This window comes from Anolis carolinensis, chromosome 1 (genome assembly GCF_035594765.1).
Source record: "Anolis carolinensis isolate JA03-04 chromosome 1, rAnoCar3.1.pri, whole genome shotgun sequence".
Classification (NCBI taxonomy): Eukaryota; Metazoa; Chordata; class Lepidosauria; order Squamata; family Dactyloidae; genus Anolis; species Anolis carolinensis.
In genome coordinates, this window is record NC_085841.1 from 33,540,562 (window position 1) to 33,565,044 (window position 24,483).

Here is a 24,483-nt window from a genome sequence, read left to right on the forward strand (position 1 = left end):
CTACAGCTTGTAGTTAACCTACAATTGCAATATTTGTCATTATGCATCGAAAACATTCTGATTTTAAAAAAATCCACTTATGCTATTTTCTGCTATATACAGGCAGTCCGAGTTACAAACATTTGACTTACAAATGACTCATAGTTAAGAACAGGAGTGACACAACAAGAAGTGCAAGAAATATACTCCTAGGAAGGGAAATTCCCTCCTAAAAGAGCAATCGGGGAAGAGGTATCTCACCAATTTCTGTTTCCACAACAAGCCATTTTTTTTTCAAAATCCAATTATCACAGGGACAGAAAGTGACGTGAGATCTTCTGAACAGAGGCACAAAGAGCAAAACAAACAACACAGAGGTATTAACCCTTCCCTATGCTATCCAAAGCTTTATAAACCAGATATGTTTATTGATTCACCATCTTTATCTTATATACCAATGAAAATAGAAAGTCACATTGGAACAACTTGGAGAATATAATCAGGGGGCAAAATGGGCTATTAAGTAGTCATGTCACAGGAGCTGAATTTAAAAAAACCAATTTGCTGAACATAAATAGTTCTCACCTATCCACACTGCACATAAAATGCTACAATTGCATTTTATTACAACAAACAGCCAGAATTGTTATCTCAGAAAACACAGGAAGATTATGTAGAAAATATTGCAATACCATGGGGCTAGGGCACATCTACACTTACCACTTAGGTCAGTGTGAAACTGGCAGAGAAGGAAGCAATTTCACTGTGCAGATTATTACATCTGAAATCCTGGACCTGTTAGGTGCCTGGATAGTGCTTATACACACCTCAGAAGCTAGACTCAACCATATTCCAGGATCTGCACTATCTGTGGCTTCATGGCCATGGATGAAACAAGTTTTATTTTCCTCATCCCCACATCACAATGCACATGTGCAGATCACTTCTTTAATTGGTTTTGGTTACACTTAGTCACATTTTGGCCTCTATTTTGGAGTATTCTCCACTTTGCTTACCCTGTACATTCATGGCATGTGTAATCTAAACACTACATTGTCAAGCTGCCGTCAAACTGCATAAGTCATCAATGTAGATGTGCCCAAGAGTGATGTCATAAAAATGTTGTTCCAATAGAAAAGTTGAGTCTACGAGAATCCAAAATACAACAATGTATGTGCAACAACAAAACTTTTTTGAAGTAAACATGGTCAACGTCATCTCCTTACCTGTAAAATATGTGTTTGCAGGCAGAGTAGAACTTGGAAATTTATAATAGCCATTTCCTGGGAAACGGACCCCTTTTGTTACAGTTGTATTTGATGTTGCTAAAGAGGTATCCATTCTCTCCAGCTGATAGATTGGAGAAGGCCCATTCAATTCTTTAGGTTCATTCCAACTTATCTTTATTATAGTGCTGTTTATTCCTTTGGCATAAGGGGCAACAAGCTGTCTTGGTGCTGTTTAGATGAAAAGAAGAGAGCAAAATGAAATAAATGGTTTACAAACCAATAAATGGTTTTCATATGTATAATATACTGACTCTGAGGAAGTCGGTATCAATTATATCTCAAACAGTGATTGCAGAGTCTTTGATCTCCACATTGCTATAGCAGAGCAATATAGACAGTAAATTCTTCATCAGTTAAGCAATGCAATAGCACCACTCCAATGCTTTGTTTGACTTTGTTATGGGCTTTTCTCTTTTAACTACTGACAAATTAATTTCAAGCATCATAAAAATAATACAGACCTTTGGCAGTATTTGAACTGCCTCTTGTCAATAAGAGGACAAAAAAGCATCCCCAGTGAAATAAAAAGTATCAGAAAATATCAACAGTAATTAAGAATATGGGATGATGATTTTCTTTCAAATTGTCTTTGTATGGCTTCCTGTCATGTCATTATAACATAGAAAAAGGATCTTGAATTGTGGATTACAGTACGGAAACTGCAACATGAACTCTTTACGTTTACATGAGAGACAATAGAGCAACAGAGCTCTCTTAAGTCATCTGGAGATCTCTCAATGCCTGGAATTAAATAGTGCTTGGACGGATCGTATCCCATGTATTACATTAATATATTTGCATGGATAATCACATCTGCAGTGTTTTAGTTGTAATATGTGGTCTGTAATTCTATTCTAGGCTTTAATTACTGTTAACCTGAGTGTGTCATGGTATATTACACCCAAAGGTGTAAATAATTGGAAATAATAAACCTATGGACATTTTTTATGGGCCAGTGTGGTGTAGTGGTTTGAGAATTGTGCTACAATTCTGGAGGCCAGTGTTCAAATCCCTGGTTAGCAATGGAAACCTGTTGGGTGACTTAGGATAAACTGCAAACTCTCAGCTGTACAGGAAGACAAAGTCAACTCTCCTAAGAGCAAATTTCGCCAAGAAGACCCATGATAAAGGTAAAGGTTTCCCCTGACGTTAAGTCCAGTCATGTCTGACTCTGGGGATTGGTGCTCATCTCCATTTTGAAGCCGAAGAGCCAGCATTGTTTGTAGACACCTCCAAGGTCATGTGGTCGGCATGACTGCATGGAGCGCTGTTACCTTTCCGCCAGAGCGGTACCTATTGATCTACTCACATCTGCATGTTTTCGAACTGCTAGGTTGGCAGAAGCTGGAGCTAAAAGAGGGTGCTCACTCTGCTCCCGGGATTTGAACCTGGGACCTTTCAGTCTGCAAGTTCAGCAGCTCAGTGCTTTAACACACTTCGCCACTGGAGCTCCAAGACCCATGATAGCTTTGCCTTAAAGTTGCCATTGAATGGAATGGAGGAAAGGCATACAATAACAATGAGCTGTATGTTACCAGTCCTTCATATTGCATAGATAAGGGGTGAGAGCAATTTTTCTGAAATTTTATGAATACATATCATCTGTACATGGCTATTTGCATGGTTTATCATCTGGGTGTGATTTGCTGTACAGACAAGCTGCCCAGTGCTATACTGTGGAACTTTTAATAGAACATACTTTGAAAAAAATCTTCTCCATAGCGAATGTTATTTTGTAAATCTATGTAACTATGCAATAGCATGAGGAGTGACTAAATGTATGATATATGTATCTATAGCTATATATATCTAGGAGACAGGGTTTTTTTTCCAGAGATTATAGGGTAACTAACTAAATTTCACTCCGAGAAATGATATGACCTAAAATATGCATCTTGCAAATTACTTCAGAGTATTGTGTTAAGAGTTCACTGCAAAGATCTTCATTTATTATAAATTAATAATGTATCCTTAAAGAGTTTTGCATAGAAGACCATTAGCATGTCTCTTGCTTTCTTGCATTAACCTGTAGTATCTTGCTATTACTTTTCTTACAACATGATAAAATATTACTTTTGGCAAAAGGAATGATGGGAGACAAAAACCCACCAACCGTGCTCTGCATTGTAAATTCTTGCTTGGACATCATTTATGACTTCACAATCTAATTAGTATCATACTGCTATGTTTGAAATTTACTGTGTTGGAATTGAAGTAATGCAGTGTGAGGTCACAAGCTTTCTCCGCATAAGTAGTGCCGAACACTAATGAAATGCAGCATTAATGCACAGGTTTCAAAAGAAAACATGGCTTTACAATAGGAACTTCACCTTTGGAACGATTCAGTCGATGTCAGCATTTTAAATGCAAGTGTTGAGGGTGAGTCCTCTGGTTCAGCTTAGAGTTATATCATAGAAAATATCAAAATGCATTATTTGGAAAAGAATAGTCAAACGTCCTCAACGACAGCTGCATCTTAGTTAAACATCCTTCCTAATTAATGGAATTTGGCTGCTCTGTAATCATAGCATCTTTGCTACAAAAATTCAAGCTTTTATTGGGCTTGTGCAATTAACTACTTAAATGCATTGAAACACTTGCTTCTCTGACAGGAAATTATTGATTATTAAATCATTTTCAAGTCTGCTCCAACACAAACAAATGTACTACAGTTACAGTTAATGCACTGTGTACACGCATTAAACACGAGCATATCACAATTTATTATTTTGTGATATATGGAATAGAAATCCAACCTTTCAATAAGCAACGCCTCTGGTATAGTATCCGTATTTTAACTCCCATGGTGACTCAGAAATTGACACAGACAGTGAAGATACTACTGAAAGTGGCATTTTGACAACTGAAAAACTTTACATAATAAATCTACAGCAGCGATCTCCTTGTCATCCTATTGGATGTTGCATAGTGAATGTATACTTTGGAGGATGAAACCCACAGTATATATATCCTAAAGGTGTCACTGTGGTACCTGTAGCAGCTCTATCAAAGGAATAAACTGTAATTTTACCTATTTAAATTTTGTATAGTGTCTTAAAATACATCTGTCATAGCAGTCTTTCATTTACCACACCGAGCTATGTTTTGCATATTTTAATTATAAAGAGGGGTACTTCTTTACAAAGAGTTTTTGTTAGGTTGTGTGGAGCTGATATATTACACAGCTAGAATATTATTTTAAACACCTATGGCTCTTGTTTGCCATTGTGTAGTAGAGGGCACCAAGAGAACCCATGAAGCAGATGGTCCATACAATTTTATGTTGAAGATATATCTGGTGTAAATGTTGTAACATAGGTCACTATAAAATAAAAAGCTTGTGGAATGTGTGTCTGCATTCACACACATACACGCATGTGACTCTGCCTGCATGAAAGAAAAATATAATTGTTGGTAAGTAAGGAGCAGTTAACTTTGTTTGTTTCAAACGATATCATTTTAGTTTTAGAAGCTAAGACAGATGCCAGGATTTCACTGTGAACAGATGGTAATTCCATCTAATAGTGCATCTCTGTATTAGTAAGGTCTGTTGTGTATACAAACAGTAATAAACACTAGGTGAGGATCAAAATAAATTTTAATTGTTGACATTAAATTCTGGCAACCATGCTTCTAAAGATAGGGTATTCTTTTTGCAAATCTGTCAGGTTTACTAATGCAGCTGCTAAAGCTTTCCTATAGCGTGTCAAGTTATAAGACTAATAAAAAGACATTTGCATCAAAGCTATAAAACCTTTACTGATCTACTTCTCTTTCACTCCTCTCTATGAAATACAGGTACTTCTTACTAGTTTCTAGGCAAATGTGCAATTGGGGTAATTCTGAAGAAATTTGCAATTTACCCATGGAAGCTCATTTATTCAAAGGGCTTGATTATTCTTAGAGAAATTAGTGTAGAGCTCCAGGAATATTTTTATAATCAATTTACAAAAGCAAAGCACTCCATTTTGATATTCAGTTTTAGATAACTTAGGTGTAAGATTTTAATCGAGATCTTAAGGTCAAAGTAAAGCAATGGGTAAACAATGATTGTAGAAGATTTTGGCCTTCTACTTGATGAGACCCAATGACATGTGTAAAACAGCAGAAATTCTTTAAAAATAATATAGACAGCCAACATGGTGTGCTGGTTTGCATGTTAGAAAAGGACTCTGAGGGCGGTTCTACACAGCACTTTAATGCAAGTGCAATCGCATTTTAAAAATGCAATTGCACTTGCATTGAAGTCCACCACCCCCCTCCAGAATGCTTGTGCTTTTCTGTGTGTGTGTGTGTGGGGGGGGGTGTCCACATGCCTTGCTAGGCTTTTCAGCAGAGCACTGGGACAGAAAAGAAAACCCCTCAAAATAGCCTTTAAAAAAGGAAAATAACTCACCCAGAAGCCATTTCCCCTTCTCTGGAGTTCTCCTGGGTCGTAACAATGCGCCAATGGGGGGGGGGGGGGAAGCAATTTTCCTCCCCTTCCCTTCTCATGGTACATTATTGGTATGACCCAGGAGAACTCAGGAGAAGGGGAAATGGCTACCGGGTAAGTTATTTCCTTTTTTTTTTTAAAGGCTGTTTTAAGGGGTTTGGGGATGGGGTGGGGGCTGTCTTGGGTTTCTTGTGCTCCAGGAGTAAAAGTAATCCAAGACAGATTTGTGTAGATGGGCACTGAAACTTGTGTGACAGGATTCCTGGTCCCATCTACACAGCCCCCTCAGCTGGAAAGACACGGGTCTTCTGAAGGACCCGTGTCTTTCCACTAGTCAAATAATCTCAGCACAAAACAGAGCTTTCCTGCTTTGTGCCAAAAGCATTCATGTTTTCGTGGGGCGTCATCTGGATGCCCCACTTGAAGAAGCAGGAGGGTGTGCATTTTAGGGCCTTTCTGGATGGCCCCTGAGAGAACAAGATGGCAATCCCCATTCAGCCTCCTCTCCTTCCGTAGGAGCTTAAAAACCTGGCTCTTTCAAAAGGCCTTTGACACTTAATTTGTTGTCAGACTGATCTATCTGCCCATTTTATAATAGCCCCATTCTCAAGGTGTTGCCAATGTTATATTGCATTTTGTCCATTTCTACTGTGAAATTACCTTCCCCATTTCGGCCCATTTCGGCACATTCTGCACTTTGCCTGGGTTCAACGAATTAGTCTCCTGTGTTAATATTGTATGTTTTATGTCGATTTTAACAACTGTTTTTACTGTAATTGATGTTTTTATTGGATAATTGTTTTATTGCTGTGTTTTGATATTTGATTGTTTTATCGGGCAAGGCCCCATGTAAGCCGCCCCGAGTCCCTTCGGGGAGATGGGGCGGGGTATAAAATAAAGTTATTATTATTATTATTATTATTATTATTATTATTATTATTATTTTGAAGAAATTATGCTCTCTAAGCAATAGAGAAAGGCAATGGTAATAATAAAGCTTGCCAGAATAAATCTTATCAAGAAAACTAAACGACAAAATTGCCATTAGTTACAATTTGAAGATGGATGACACAAATCCTTGAGATGCAGGGAAGCTTCAGAAATTTAAACAAATTCATGTAAAACGCACATACAGGTAAAACATACAAGAAACATATTGTTGAAATGCAATAAAACCCTCTATATAATTAAAACCACTGAACACATATACATTAAAAATAGGTAAGAACAGTAGTATAATGAACTATCCAAAAAAATTCCTTATAAAACAGGCATTTCCCAAAAAGCAAACAACAAGGAAGCCAATCTAGCCTTACTAGAAAGGGATTTCCCAAGCCAGGATTTAATACCCTGCCCTTCAATTGGAAAAACCTGTATCAATGTATAAAAGAATAATCAAAAATTTTAAATACAATAATTTGGGAAAACATAAATGAAAATAATGGTAGTAATTTAAAGATCAAACAGCAAAGCAACAGTATGTAGCTCTAAAATAGTTCTACAAGGACTATTTCCTTTTCCTTCTGTCCCATGGACCACCCAGGGATCCCCAGGAGATGCAACTGGAGTGTATTCAGCTACAGGAATGGAGTAAGATTTTTTTTTGCCCCTTTCTACCAGCCACTAGCCTGCTGGGGAGTGGGTGGGGGGCATATGTTATGTTTTAGGGTGGTGAGTGGGGAACACAATGTGGTTTAACCTGATGGAGCTTTACAGCAAGCCCTCCTGAATGTAATTCTGCTAAATATTGAAGCAACAGAAGCAATGTCTTCTGTTCAGCCTTACCAATCTAAAAGAATCCTGTTGATGCACCATTCTACCAGTTATATTTTTCCATAGCATTGGAGATGGAAGAGAGGTCAACAAAATCTTCACTTCCAAGTAGCCCAATTTCCCAATGCCTTCCTCCTTCATGGCTAATGCATCTACAGCCTTTTGCCTCTTGCTGCCACCGCTTATGCCAACACTTATGCCAAGTTAGTATAGAGTAGCAGTAGGAATCCACCCTTATCAGGGAAGGGTGTTGATGATCAATACCCAAGGCTTTTGTGAGACATACTAAGGAAAGTCTTCATTGCTCAATCTCAGTGCTATCTCCACCATACTATTAATTTTGCACTGGAGGAGACGGGGATCAAAAGCTGATGAGTAATTGGTGAGTAATGAAGAAATATCATCCTAACTTGAGGTCCTGGGATATTTATAAGTATAGGCATCCTCTTTGGGCAAAGATTAGACAACTGTATATCCTGCCAGCATACATATACAGCATTAGATTATAGCTACTCATTACCAATTTAAAATAGTACATCCTGAATCAACCTTTTCATACCTTTCAGAAAATGTGTGTTTGTAATCTGTACATAAAATATGCCTCAAATAAGCATAACAAGTTTTAGGAGTTCATTATATTATGAACATATAGAATCATATTTCTTTTTTAAAAAATCAATGTAATGGTATTTTTTTTGGAAAAAAAATCCTGAAAAATATATTGCTTCCACCATATGGGACAACCAACGACTCACCAACCGATTTAAGATGCAGCATATTGAGCTGACCATATGTTACAGTGCTGTTGAATGGCTGAGTGATTCATGCCCGTCACATTCTAGTATATCAATTAAAGCTCCTTGAAGTCTGCATGATTTGTGTCTCTGTTATTAAACCCTGCTAATTCATCCCACTTACACATCTGTTATAAATCTCTAGGAGTGCTGCATGATTCATGGCAATCTGTGAGCATGGTACAGCAAATTCTTCTCCTTGTAATTAACAGTAAATTGTTTTACTGCCATGCAATGAATTTTTCAGTTATATTGCAAATGAACTCCTAAATGCACGGCTCTTTCCTAAGAACTGACTTATATCATTAGGCAATTAAAAAGTATTACTTTGAACCAAAAGCTTTTAATCAAGAGAAATACAACTTAAACTCAGCCTAAAGACCATGCAAATTTGACACACTGGCAACAGAATAATCTGTGCAATTTCCTGAGGAGTGAAATATGTCCTTTAGGGAGAACAAACAAATAAGTTTTGGCTCTTACAGTGGTATTATAAAGAGCACCCAATCTGTAGTTGGAAAGCACTTGGCAAGAGAAGACACTGAACCGATACTGTCTATCTCGGGAGTTATTTAAGTCATCTGTCATTTCCAAATTTCTCAGATTATATTTCATGTCCCTAATTGTAACACAGTGCCTATTTTCTTCAAACAAATAATTGGATAATTAACCAAGCAAAACCATCACAAGACTGCTATGCTATTCAAGAGTTTCTGTCAAAGGTGAAGCTGATTCATTTTCACTTTGCCTCCATAGCTTCCTGAAGAGGCTTTGATTTTTCTCCCCACCCTCCTCTTGTTCTTGGCAGCAGCCTCAAATTCATGAGTCCATACATCAAGTCAGTAGCTTAACAACAAATAAAATTAAATTCAAAGAAGGGAGTCTAATTGAAGGACAGCAAACAGCAAGCAAGAGGGTTTGGCACAGTGCTACCCTAAGTGTGTGGATAAGCAGAGTTGCAATTGTGGTGCTTCATGTATTGTGTTGGTACTATGTATGTGCATATATGTATATATCTGTGTACACAAAGAGAGAAACAATACAAAAATGTCACATTTGCATGACAATTTCCCCTGTTTAACATGGATCCGAAAGTGAATGGCTTAATGAGGGATTATTCAAGACGCGAATGAACAAATGTATTCATAACTACGAACAAAGATTGTATTGTGAAAAAGGCACCTGTCAAAAAAGAAGGGGATGATTGGTTTATGCATTATGAATAAAAAGGTAGAAAAATATTTATATTAGTATTCACTAATGACTATATAAGCAAGATTGCTGTAATTAAAATTATAAATTAACATATTAAGAGTTCTTGTTTAATCACTTTGGGTTCCATTCACACTGATAGATTTTATGTACTTGCATGCAAAGCAATGTGTATTTTCAGACCGGAGGGAAACAGCCTTCTAGTTTGCTTTTACATAGAGAAAGAAAAATCTAATACACCATTAATTACCAGTTAATTGGATGTGGGTGGTTTTTAAGATTGTGGTAGAGTATTCTGCTTAAAAACATTATATGTCTGGAAAAACATATGACTCTTAGGAGAGATATTTTATTTTTCAAACTGTTGAAAATGCAGGTATAGTTTTCCTTTTCTAAAATGATACTAAAGAATTAAACTAAATTAGGGGGCAAAACCATTAATATAAACCAGAAATAAAATCCAATGTATATTTCCGAAATGTGGGACATGAGTTTTTGGTTGTTCATAAAGGTTATTGAATACATAAATCAGATTGTCAAAAAACAGGATGGCATCAATAATAGAAATCTAGATTCAAACACCCACCAGGTCCAGCATGACACCTTCTACAAATGACCAGCCAAAAGCCCAAAAGTAAATAAATCATTTCCTTTGTGTTCAATAATAGCACCTGGTATCCAACAGAGCTCAGAAGTAAATTGATACAAATACAGGCAGCCCTCCATATCCACAGATTATGTATCCATGGATTGCAACAACCATGGCTTGAATTTTTTTAATTACAAAAGGTAAACCTCGATTTTACCATGTTATGTAAAGAGTACCACTTTACTTCACCATTGTATTTAATGTAACTTGAATATGTGGGTTTCAGGAAGATATCAGCAGATATCAAGGACCAACTGTTACTTGAACATAATTTCAATAACAAAAATATAACTAAGTTCCATTGTGACTGTGAATTTAAAATGTACCCATAATACCCATAATACCCCACCATGACTACTGACACCATAATGTGTCCAGAAGACAAGCTTCAAAACAAAGTAATAGTGAGCATGTTGCTGCATATTCTCAATGTGCTTTCTCTTTGTTAGGGGAAAGGGAAAGAGGAGCGAATTTAGCTTCCCACTAGTGTATACACATTCCTATATTTTATCATTAATTTTTAAAATCACCCTCACAGAGTAAGGCAGGTGGTGTTGAAGAAACAGACACTTCTCTTATGATGATCCAACTCTGAAAGACTGATCTGGTTTACTGAACCATTCTGTATTTCCCTCCCAAACTGATCTTTTTACTTGTCCCTGTAATTATGTAATTAACTTGTAATGCTCTTTTCTTTTCTTACAAATGTAATGTCTGGAAAGGGTTTTTTTTTTCTTTATAGCTACATGTTGCTTTTATTTCTACCAACTGAAAACCATCTTAGATATCACCCACCTACATGTGATATAACATTACAATAAATAAACCCATCAATAAAGCCAAGAAGGGATTGCCTCCTAGTTGTTTCTCTGGTTATTTAAGGCATTCCAAAGGTATGGGCTTTCTAAAATTTGATCTGTAAAAAGTTGATGTGATTCAACATGACTCACACTGTTGACTCATATTTATTAATGTGGACCCTGTAAATTTCATATGGTTTCTGAGTGGGTTCTGGTAGTTCCTTCTTCCTAAATTCTTCAATTTGATTTTTCCTGTCTAAATATAGAAATTTATTTTGCATTTGATTTACATCTTTTACATTTTTTGCTATGAAAAAGCCAATTCAGCCTTTAAAGTTGTCCCTGATAAATCCATATAAGGTAGCCAGGTGTCTCCACACCACCTCTTTACCTGTCTTGAATTTTGCCTAGCTCTCAGTATATCATTTATTCACTTTCATAAACTTGAACGCAGTTCTTGTTTTCAAAGAAGATGGAAGCAACATAGGCATTAAGCAGTTTCATCCTCCTTGTCATTCTAGCAAATCTGAGTTTTAAAATGCACTCCACTTAAGAGCATAACTTTACTAACAGCTATGAACTTTTTCAGCATTTCTCATTCAAGTTGTTGTTACACATCATCAAGTTGACTACACCTCTATGACTGAGAGGCCTCCTATAGATCCTGAGTTCTTGTAAACTCAGGTCCATGGGTTCCTTTATTGAGTTAATCTGTTTGGTATTGGATAAATAAGTGATGGATAAATTGGGAATTTGCCTACAGATTCAGGTTTCAGGTTTACATTAGCACAATCTGGACAGCAAATTGAATGGGCCATATTCATGGTTACATTTAAAATGAATTATATAGAAATACTGGCATATTCTGATCCTATGAAACAAATCTTTAAGTCATTGCACAACAAGGAGGGGTCAGGAGATCTCACACATTGCCTGAATACCTTTCTATTGTGCCAACATAGTCCTCCTGACAATCCTTCTGTTTGTGCAGATTTTGCATGGCAACACCTACACAGATGGGCCTGTCATGCCCTCTGAATGTCTAAATATTCACTTTTGCTTTGACACATGAGCAAGAGACAATAACCAAATGGTTATCTTCCCTCAGCCACCAGCTGTTCACCATTGGCAGCAAAGATGATAGAAGTATTTGTGTGAGCATCACTCCCAGTTTTTTAACACTGATATCTGATGAATCCCCACATAACATAATTATTCAGGTTTTTGTGGCTCTTATTCAGTCTTTTTTGCAGACTCTGAATATGGAAGTATGTTTAAAGTTCTGACGCAAAAGGAAATATACATGAACGATGAGTGTGTTTGTGAGTGTGCCTTCAGGTTGCATGCCAGGCTGGGGTTTTCCCAGGGAACAAATGCTCAGAGGCAGTTTTACCAGTCCTTTCCTCTAAACTATAATCTATAGCACCAAGGATTTTTGGCAGTCTCCCATCCAAGAAATAACCTGAGCCTGCTTAGTTTTGAAGGGTCTGGTGCCTCTTGGGGATTTGGCTAGTCATGGAGGCGATTCTAGGTGATAATTACTAGCATAGTAGAACTGAAGCTTATGTACTATAGGAGGTACGTTTGACTCTTTTTATCCTCACAAGTGTTTGAGTTCTTCTAAAATTGTTGTTCTAAGCAAAACCACAAAGCCTAAGTAAAGGTAAAGGTTTTCTCCTGACATTAAGTCCAGTCGTATCTGACTCTGGGGGTCATCTCCATTCCTAAGCCAAAGAGCCAGCATTGTGCAAAGACACCTCCAAGGTCATGTGGCTGGCATGATTGCATGGATCGCCGTTACCATCTCGCCGGAGTGGTACCTATTGATCTACTCACATTTTCATGGTTTCGAACTGCTAGGTTGGCAGAAGCTGGGGCTAACAGTGGGCGTGCAGTCCGCTCCCCGGATTCGACCTGCAGCCTTTTGGTCCGCAAGTTCAGCAGCTCAGTGCTTTAATCCGCAGCGCCATCGGGGGCTCCCACAAAGCTTATTTCTCTATTAAAAATTTTTCAGTACAAAGGATTTTGGATGAAGCTATGCTGCTACTTATGTTTTAATTCACTCCTAGGACTTTAAACACACCATCATTGATAGCAGGTACATACCAGGTTGAGCACCTTTCATCTCTTCAATCACACAATTGTGCCAATTCAGCAACTCGTGGTTTCATGATTGTATTTACAGATACTCTTGTAACTCTGCCTTCCTGCACTATCATTGCTCCTTGATTTTAATTTTTATAGCTTTTAAAAAATACAAGGGCAAATATAATTATAAAACAAAAATTAAAGGAAACCAGTCCGCCTGGGAATAGTGAAGGAAAGGGAAAGAGAAGAATGCTGCCCCCTGACATCACTGTACTACCAGCATGCCAACATAGAAGCATTTCCAGATATTATTTTGAATTTTCATTAAAAGGGGGACTTGTTTACCATTGGTTGCTGTTTGTTTATATTAGCAATTGAGATTTATGGAGAAAGATAGCTTGTAATGTTTCCTTAGCATGTACAGTAGAGTCTCACTTATCCAACATAAACGGGCCGGCAGAACGTTGGATAAGCAAATATGTTGGATAATAAGGAGGGCTTAAGGAAAAGCCTATTACACATCAAATTATGTTATGATTTTACAAATTAAGCACCAAAACATCATGTTTAACTACAAATTCGACAGAAAAAATAGTTCAATACGCAGTAATGCTCTGTAGTAATTACTGTATTTACAAATTTAGCACCAAAATATCACGATGTATTGAAAACATTGACTACAAAAATGTGTTGGATAATCCAGAATGTTGGATAAGCGAGTGTTGGATAAGTGAGACTCTACTGTATCTTCCTTCTTTTCTTCATTTCTCAGTCTCTCTCATGCCTAGTAAAACTGGGCAGCAACTTTTCCTCATTCTTTCACAAATTTGATTGTAAATGCATATCTGATCAGGCCCTTGTTTAGTATTTGTCACAATAAGCACCAAAAGGAAGCAGCTAATCAAAATAGTTCGTTAATTCACTTAAAAGTGCTTTGGAGGGAGTTTTTTTGGCTTTTACATTTCACAGCAAAAGCTGACCGGCAAATAGAGCCTGGAACATGGTTCTGTTAATGCAGTGCATTCTGCTACTCAATATTTGGCAGGTTGGGAACTCAGTTAGTGCTATCATTGTGTGCCTCTCCAATGTAACTCATTATGCTGCTTTAATTACACATGAAAGTTAACGTGCACTTTCCTCATTAGGAAAGGCTTTGGAAGCCTTTTCAGAACCTGGTGGGGAGTGCTGCCATTGATTCTCCTTTCCCCTTCTTGGGCTGTCTTGTCTTCTTTCTCTCCCCCCCCCCTTTTAAACCAGTCTTTCTTTAATCCAAAATCCAAGCACTTGGGACATATATAGCCTCTTCTGACGGTTGATAGCACCCCTGAAAGTACAACAACAATCTTTCCAAAGTGACCTGTAAGGATGTAGTGCACTCCATAGTTTTACAAATCACTCCAAAAATTATACTGTTAGTGATTTTCAGAGATTTCATACAGTCCTATAAACCTTGGAAAAATTGTGTGCATCCAGGTTGGTTTCACCCCTCTCTCAAAAGAAACATAGATTTAACCAAGGAATGCAGAAGATGAGGTCAGTTTCTGGCAGGGGTTGCCCAAATCCCATAAGAAGTAGTCATTTTCCTCATTGCAAAGGAACTTTGTTTGGGTCATCTTTTTGTTAATGGGGAGGGGGGTTGGTTAGAATTTGTTACCCCCAAAATGAATTGCTCATAGGTAGCCTATTGTATGGTATGTTCAAGCTCTGTAGATAAGCAACACATTTGTTTTATTTCAGAGGGGGCAGTTAATTCCAAGTAAAGGGGGGGCTCAAAATGTGTGCTGTTGAACCTGAAAATGATAACACTACTGCAATTTAATACATATAAATCTACTGGTTAGTCAACCATCCTTGTTTTGCCTAATGCAACTGATATGAAAGTATTAAAAACAATTGGGATAGAGACAATAATAAACAAGTTGTTGGGCTTCAGTGAACTATTTATTTTCAAGAAATTAAGAAATAAATGGATAAAGAGTCTTCATTATTAATAATGAAAAGGAATCATACTTAAATCCCATTGCATATTTTTGAAAGTGCTCAACATAATAGTTTTCTGAATGCCGAGCTGCAGAAATCCGAACATATATATGACAACTGGATGCTTAGGAATTCTATCAAGGAATTCTGTACAGTGTGGAGTAATAAACAACAACTTAAATTTTGACAAACACCCTCATATACTTCCAAGACATGGAGCTAGAAGGTCACAAGGTTTAGAGAACATCTACTGTAGAATTAATACAGTTTGACACACTTTAACTGTGGGGTCCTGGGGTTTGTGGCACAAGCACTCTTTTGCAGAGAAAGCTAAGAACCTTGTAAAATGAGAACTTCCATAATTCATGTATTATGCGCTCCAAGCAGTCATGCCAGCCACATGACCTTGGAGGTGTCTACAGACAACACCAGCTCTTCGGCTTAAAAATGGAGATAAGCACCAACCCCCAGAGTCGGACAAGACTAGACTTAATGTCAGTGGAAAAGCTTTACCTATCCTCTTTTAATCGGGCAAATATCACTTAAATTGGTATACAATTATTTCCAGTATGATGAGATCCTAAATATTATAAGACTATAGCATCATTGAGACAGTAACAACCAAACAACTTATTCCTCAAAAATTAAGCTGATATAGAGCCTAATTCCAGACAAAATAAAGACTGCACTTACAAAGGTTTAACTGAGTTAATGGGCACAGACAAGAAGTGGGAATAATTTAAATTCTTAGAGCATTTTATCAAAGAGCAGTGAAGTCTTCCAGATGTTGACTTGGAAATTCAAAATTCAATGCCAAACAGATCAATAAAACAGCAACACATTTAAAACCATTAACAACTATTCATAAAATACAACACATAAAATACATGCAGGGTGGAGTCAACCCCTTATTTGCTGTGCCCAATGGGTGCCAAAATGTGCAGGGGTTCCTGGGAAGGAAAAGCCCCAGGAGATGGCATGTGGGGGAGTGCCAGCCGTCACAATATCCCTGCCCGGTAACTCAGGCAGGGCATTAACTGTAAAATATGGATATTTCTTTCCAATAGGCACTACACTAAAACAGGGAATTGCACTTATGTAGTAGAGTTCAGGTTTTAAAAGGGCTGCAACTATATTTGCATGTTGAAGACGCTACTGATACAATGCATAACACTAAAAATATGTTAACTTAATTAAACTTATACCTTTTATTAGTAGAAAGTATATAACCTCAGTGAAAAAGAAACCAACACAAGCTTTATAATACATGGCAAATCATTGAGGAAAACATGGTGTTTTGTTTTTAATCTGTCATGGTAAACAAACACCAATTAAGCTAGTCACTTTGTATTAACATAACGCCTATCTCAGTGACTATGCAGCAACCTGTGATCATCTGTAATTGTGTTCATTAGAGAGGTACGTGCTAACTTTGAACCTGGATGCAGGCTTTTTTTCCTTCTCCTTACCAGCCGGTAAAGTTTGTCCCACTCCAGGCTCGCTACTAACACAACCAATTCGATTGCAGAGAGTGATGGTGAAGTGGTACATTCTGTATGGTTCCAATCCTGTCACTTCATAGGACTGTTCATGTGCTTCAGCAATATACAAGACCTGCAAAGCAAACATGGTCAAAACAGCTATACTGATGGTGCTTCCCCTATTTTCCATTAATGTAATAGTATGTTTAAGAATCGTACCCTTTGTGTTTGATTTGGGTTTCTTCATGAAGCTACCTGCCAAGCTCCAAACTTGGCAAAGATTATTCTGGGGAATTTCTAAAAGCTAGACGTTAAATGATAAAATATCCACTACAATAATTTGTGAAGTAAAAAATCAAGTTCCTGAAAAGATAAATAGGAAAACAATGCCAATGACTATAAAGGATGGAGGACAGATTCCACACAATAATGAGGCCAGCATTCTGTAATGGATTCTAGTCACCAGATAATTATGGAAAGAGGTTAAAGAGAATGTATGGTATCTTTAAACAGTGCTATTTTACAACCAGTCTTCACCTCCATATCAGGAACCCACCAAAAGAACATGTCTCTGCTAGACCACTTGCCTGCATTCAGTGCTACTGAGGAAGGTGCCTGGTGGAATGGGCATGAAAGATATTATTTTGTACTGGTTCTACTTCTTCCAGTTGCAGAAGATAATTCTGGGAAACACCTCTTCAGTGCTGGTGATTTTTTTCTCGATTCTGTGGCTATTCCATCTGCAGACTCTTAGAGTTATCTGGGCGTTCTCCTCTTCCGTAGCCTCTGAAGGAACAGAGTCCAGCCCCAGAAAACTGACATACAAGTTGGGGCTGCTGAAGGAGGAGCACAAGTGAAGATTGCATTTGCTACCTCTACAACAACTGATCCACCAACCAGCCCAGAATGCATTAACAAGGAAGCTGTTGACAGATGGGAAGACCTTTGAAAAATCAGGTTCATGTTTTTTTTCAAATTCTCCTTGAAAAATTATAAGCACTGTTTGGGATGCTCCTACTTTTAGCTTTGCATTTGGAAGCTGAGGCGACACCTTTAAGCAGAGTAAATGTAGTCAAGCTGTACCTATTTTTGAACCAAGCCTAGCCATGGTAATACAATCCTTAGTGGCATGTACAACAGATCACTGCAATACATTACCCTGAGGAGTTTTTGGAAACATCAGTTGGTTTTGTATTGATGGCAAGGATCCTAGTAGCTGCTTGCTCATGGGAATCTATTACATTTACCTTACCACAATTGATCTATTTATCTTCTATTTTTATTTTTATAGAATTTCTATTCTATATGTTTTTATTATCAGAACATTGCATTTTAGTTGCGGTAAGCTGCTCTGAAAAGTAGGAAAGCACTAGAAAGTAAAATGTATAAATGAGTTGAAGAAAAGTTGAAGTGAATACAAAAATAAAGAGAATGTTTCAAAATAAACAGAGTCCATAGTCCATAACTAAAGAGTCATTCAAACTGAGAAAAATCCTCCATAAATTGCATCCTCTTATTCAAAGACAAATTAGCAGATAGTCAGCTTCAACTAGGCAACCTGCCACAATAACTTTGATGCCCCTACCCCTTGGATGCTTCCCCATAGGAAATTAAATGTTGGCATAACCAAAAATGCTGGGATTGCTTTATAATAATTATATATCAATAGGCAGAGAAAACAGATTGCTAATAACAATAATACCTGAGAAAACACTGGCAATACTTTTTGTTCTGTAATTACATTGACGCTGTATCCCATCACTTCTCCTCTTGCTTCATTATCTTGTGGCTTTTCCCAAGATACATTGAGAGAATATGGTGAAAGAGGGAATACTGATGGAGGTGGCATGAATACAGGAGCTAAAAAAACAAATAAACGTGCTAATTCATCATAAAATAAATGAACAACATGTGTCAGGCAAGTTGTCCCACTATATTGGTAAAATACCATCTGTTAAACTTGATAAAATGGCTGTTTCCATTCAAATCTTAAATAAGCAGCTTGTAGAAATTAATTTGCAGGTCTAAAAGGAATTTTCACATGGTCTTCAATGCTGCAATTTTAAAATAAATGCGTCCCACCTATAGGTAAAATATGAGATCTATGATTTTTATGGTGCACTAACCACCACTTAAAATATGAAACACAGTGTAGGTTTCACATTATAGTGAAGTAAATGGATTTTTAAAAGTATAGCCTTCCTATGATGGGGAAAACCTGATTAGAAGAAAGATTGTTGAACACTTAAAGATCATCAAAATAAATTTAATGGCTCAGCAGATTTGAAATTAACATGCCTGTCTTTTATTAGAAGCGCTGATAAATCAAAAATGTTTCATTCTTGTGACACATGATTTCTGCAAGCTAAACTTCCATTTTAAAATGCTATGAAGTGCCAGAACATTTCTGTTTTGGAAAACAACTCTTTACAAATTTTAGTACACAGAAAGTATTGGATACTGAGTTGTACTGGAATAAACAACTCAGTTGATTTATTGACAGACTGACTGATTCACTCATTCTTAAATTGCAGGGAAAATTTGACAGTCTTATGTCCAACTGAAATGAGTTTGGATTGAGGTCCTCATGCTATTAACCTAAATGAGCCTACTGTTGGGATCTTTCTTTAATATATATATATATATATATATATATATATATATATATATATATATATATATATAGGCTTAATGGAAGTTAGTGGAATTTACCTTCAAATAAGTATATCTGGAACTGTTCATTCATTTGATCCTAGGTTATAGAACAAGTTACAGAACACTGTCATACAAAGGGGTGGGGCATCTCTCTGTTGAACAGTCAAAACCAATAAGCTTAAAATATATTGTCAAGGAAAAGAAGAATATGCATCAAAACTATTTCAATATGATGATATAGATATAAGGCATACTTCTGATTTTTTCTTAGTTATATTTAACTAGATATAACCCATATATCAACAGCATTTTAAACTCGTGCCCTTTGTTTAATCTCTGTTTTGTGTATTTTAATATGTATTTTATAGAAATATGGTTAATATGTATCTTTTATAGAAATACATTTTAATATGTGTATTGGTGGTATTTTTTTACAATGTTTATGTGTTTTAATTATTATGTAACTCGCCTTGAGCCACAAGAGGAGGCAGGTAAGAAATAAAATTACTATTATTATCATCATCATCATCATCATCATCACCATCAAAATAGGATGACAATTGAAACATGTATATAGATACACACATGGAGCATACCTATATATGTTTATAAAGAGTCAGCATGTTGAGTGACATGCGAATTGAACTACTATTGGAGAATACATTTTGAATTTCCATTCAGACATGGAAACCCACCGGGTGACTATGGACAAGTTACACTCTCTCAGCCTCAGAAGAAGGCAGAATCAAACCCCCTCTGAACAGATCTTGCAAAAAAAAATATTATAGGTTCACTTTATGTTGCCATGTTTCAGAAATGGAATGTCAGTTTGTTGGCTGCCTTGGATGAGGTTGCCCCCAGACGCCTCCTTCGCCCTCACCGGAATCGCTCCCCCTGGTACACTAATGAGCTACGGACGATGAAGCAGGCACGAAAGCGGCTGGAACGTTGGTGGCGACGGAAACTCGATGCAGTGTCACTGTCCGCTTTCAAGGCTTCTCGCAGGTCCTACGAATCAGCCATCAAGGACGCTAAAAAATCTTACAATTCTTCATTAATAGCCTCTGCTAGATCGCGCCCAGCACAAGTATTCAAAATCGTTCATGCTTTGACCAGTCCGGCTCCCTTAGTCCAAAACCCAGCAACCACTGCTCTTACAGCAGTGGCATTCCAGAAGTTTTTCACTGATAAAATCACCATGCTTTGGCAGGAATTGCCCCCTACAGTTGATACCTTGAGTGAGCTTGAGACTTAGTGGCCGCTTAGTGGGCCTATCTTTGACCGATTTACTCCGCTTGACAAGGAAGATGTTGCTAGAATCCTGGCTGTTGCAAAACCAACCACCTGTTCCCTTGATCTGTGCCCCTCTTGGTTGGTGAAGAGCTGCCTGGAAGATCTACGCGATCCGTTGAGTAATATAATCAATGGCTCTCTTGAACAAAGGGTCTTCCTGGACAACCTAAAAGAGGCAAGGGTTCATCCCTTGCTAAAGAAGACTAGCTTGGATCCCATGACCCTTGCAAACTATTGTCATGTCTCTAACCTCCCATTCTTGGGTAAGATGATAGAGCGGGCTGTACTGGGACAATTGCAACAATTTTTGGATGATACAGTCAGCCTGGACCCTTTCCAGTCAGGCTTCCACCCTGGCCATGGATCAGAGACAGTCCTGGTTGCCATTACAGATGAACTCCATCGCCAGTCTGATAGTGGCGGATCAGCGCTACTGGTACTTCTCGACCTGACTGCAGCGTTTGACACCGTTGACTACGATCTAATGATTCACCATCTCGCCATGTCCGGAGTTCGCGGTCAGGCCTTCAATTGGTTCAACTCATATCTCCGAAACAGTCATCCATGCCACGGTCATGTCTAGGCTGGACTATTGTAATGCCCTGTATGTTGGCCTTCCGATGTCCACGACCCAAATGTTCCGTATTGTTCAGAATGCAGCAGCCAGGCTACTCACAAGAACACCCATGAAATGCCATATAACATCCGTGCTGCAGCATCTGCATTGGCTTCCAACTGATTACCGTGGTCTATATAAGTTGCTAGTTCTGACCTTTAAAATTCTTTATGGCCAGGGCCCATCGTACCTTAGGGATTGTCTCTCCTTCTCCCATCACCGGAGGTCGCAACGACCATCCCAACGTGACTTACTTTATATACCGGGTCCTAGAGAAGTGCACTTGGAAAGGACCAGATGCAGAGCTTTTTCTATTTCTGCCCCTGCCTTATGGAATGCCGCCCTATATGAGAGCCATGCGTGAGTTAGGGCCTTTTACCCTAGCACTCAAGACCTGGCTCTTTACTAGAGCTTTTGATCTATGTTAATTTTATCAATATTTGTATGTATGTATTTTTATCCTTTACAATTTTATCTTGTAAATCGCCAAGAGCATCTTGGATGGAGGGCGATTAATAAGTAATTAAATGATGATGATGATGATGATGATGAAATGACTTGAAAGCACACAATTAACCACATGGAGCTTATCAAACTTCATAGTAATAGCCCAATTCAGTAGTGCCCCATAGATTTCAATATAAAATGGTTTTAATCTACAGTTGTATGTTTTTGATTTAGATGTGTGATATATTTTTTATATATATGTAAGGCATTGAATTTTGCCATTTATTATGTTGTAAACCGCTTTGAGTCCCCCCAGAGGTGGGAAAAGCGGTATAGAAATGCAGATGATAATAATAATAATAATAATAATAATAATAATAATAGTAATAATAATAATAATAATAATAATAATAATAATAATAATAATAATAATAATAATAAATGTATGGGATATATAATTACCAGCTAAAAACCTGACAAAGACATCACTGAGTTAAACTCTCAGAACTCCTCCTTTCTCTCCACTGATACAAAACATATCACATGAAGAAATTTCCTTTATTATCTTTTTACACCCACATTCAACTGGCTGCTGCTTGTTTATTTAGGAAAACATACATAACAATTCCTGATTACAATAATGTGGCATGAATTTAAGGTCTTTCTTCCATGCACAGTAGGCAAATTTATATCTATGGAAGGCTTTCAATCTAGCACAGTATTTTTCTTGGCAGAATTTAAAAGGAGGCTATTCTCAACAGTTACCCCTTCCTGTATTACCAGCTAAAATGTTCTTCAGGGGGCTTGGGATCTCTCTTGGATAAGGAGTATGTAATGGGTGTGTAAGAAGTGCTGGGAATTTCCAAGTGAAGTAAGGCCATCAAAAACACCTTCTCTTCCATTTCTCTCTGAATGGGACTTTCTCAAGGGAATATTCCTGCTGACATACATATGTAAAAGGCAAAAAAGCTACTGAGAAACGTAGGAGATACCTACACAGAGGAATGGCTTTTGGCAGTAAATAGAAATGTATCATAATATATAGAATTGTATTTATTTTGCAGACTTCCAAGGCTCATCACAAGGGTCTGTCATATATCAGTTTAAGATAGCACACAATATGAACATTCTGATGGAAATAAAAGCCACAATTATAATAAAAATGTATGGTACAAAGAGGTTTTGTAAGGCTATTTTTTGTAAGGCAATTTTAAAGTACTAGGGTAGTTTTTTCCATCAGAATTCCAGATAAACTGCATTGTAAAGGCAACAATCATTCATAGATAAATATTTAAGGTAAAGTCCAAAATTTAATCCAAAAGAGAGAAGTAATAACAAGGATCCTTGTTGTTAAATATATTTTGAAAATAAATCTAAATTTTGAAAAATGATGTTTAAAGGAAGCAATTTACCTGCCTCTGCTGTTCTTTCTGATGTCCAACTTGAAAATGTACTCCCAGCCATATTGACTGATAAAATACGAAACTCATAATCTGTGAATGGCTCCAGATCAGTGATGTTGGTGCTAGTCAGTGGTGGTGTCAAGGCATTTTCATTGGCTGACTCCAGCAGTGTATGGGGACTGAACCATCCACTCGTTTGGAAAACACGACTCTCTGGTGAAACGTGGCCTTCATCTGATTGCAGAGCTCTTCTCACATACAGTTCATACCTAATAATTACACCTAGAAATAACCATATGCGGTTAATTAAATAAATGTGTTTATCTGAAAGTGTACAAAAAGTGATTTATACACTACCATTCAGATGCTATTTTAAATTACTATGATAGTATTTAGTATACTGCTGAATTAGTAAATGAGGATACTTCTACTACTACTACTACTACCACTACTACATTCTTTAAATTTTACTACTATTGAAACCAATGACTTAACCTTACAAAAGTGGCTAGCTAGCATAGAATTGCATCAAAGTTGAGGGTTCTACTTCAATGTCAGCTCCAGTGATTCCACAATAGGTATGTCCAAGGTCACCTCTGAGTCCTATATTGATCCCCCCTCTTATATTTGCAGTTGTGCCCACCAAAGTTGGCCACTGACTCATTTGTTTCAGTGCAAAGAATTTATGCCTAGTTTTCTAGGAGCTATTTCAGAGTTTATGGGTGCTGTCCAAGGTGCTGAACTGGATATTTCCCACAAAATGTAGCGTATTCTGAAAGGCCTCACTGCCCTGAAGCAACAGAACTATTAGTTTCCTCTGGTGTCCATGGGAAACTGATTTTGCCCAGCAATAAAAAAAGAAATCCTAGACAAGTCTCACAAAAATTTTGTATAGGCAATATATTGCTTAAAATCAAGATATAAAATCCTACCATTTGCTTTCTTGGGAGGGGCCCATTTGACAGCAAGTTCTGTAGCGCTGATGGTGCTGACGACTGGAGGTTCCTGCTCCTCGGGTGGGGCCTGTGCAGTAACTATTGCTACCTTCTGGCTCAGCAAACAGCCCCCACTGGTGCATGCTTGAACATCAAAACTGTATTTTGTGAATGGAACCAAATTCCACACAGTTGTAGATGTTTCTAAGCCTTGATACTGACCACAAGGTTTAAGTTCAAGTGAAGACGTGCATGTCAAAACATATTTCTCTATAGGACCAGAGGAGTTTGACAGAGCTGTCCAGTGTAAAGAAACAGAGTATGGCCCAACAGGAAAAACTGGGCTCAAAAGCAAGTTTCCTGTAGGAATTCCAGGCTGTGTCCTGTATGTCAAGGCTGCACTTTTAGTAGATCCATGAATATTGCTGGTCTCCAGGTGATATGAATAAATGGTATAAGGAAACAAGTTGCTGTCAATAAAGAACTGGGTACCTGCAATAGATAATAATAACAATTATGTGTATGTGTGTTGTGTTTGTATGTATGTATGTGCCCCCTTTTATGGCACAGTCCTGCCAAAGTGCTTCACAAAAATAAAAATGTAAAATGTACTTAAAATTGCAATATAATTGGGCAACGAGCTCAATAAACAGA

General features: G+C 37.5%; 1 protein-coding gene across 1 annotated transcript in view; it reads right to left on the reverse strand.

Annotated features, from left to right (window-relative positions):
- ush2a (usherin) overlaps positions 1-24,483 on the reverse strand; it is a 617,513-nt gene that overhangs the window by 464,838 nt on the left and 128,192 nt on the right. Inside the window, exons 18-22 of the mRNA XM_003216022.4 lie at positions 23,827-24,321; positions 22,904-23,176; positions 18,183-18,340; positions 16,469-16,613; positions 1,206-1,436 (exon numbers count right to left, since the gene is read on the reverse strand). Coding sequence (XP_003216070.2) covers positions 1,206-1,436; positions 16,469-16,613; positions 18,183-18,340; positions 22,904-23,176; positions 23,827-24,321 — 1,302 coding nt within the window. The remainder of the gene's footprint in view (positions 1-1,205; positions 1,437-16,468; positions 16,614-18,182; positions 18,341-22,903; positions 23,177-23,826; positions 24,322-24,483) is intronic.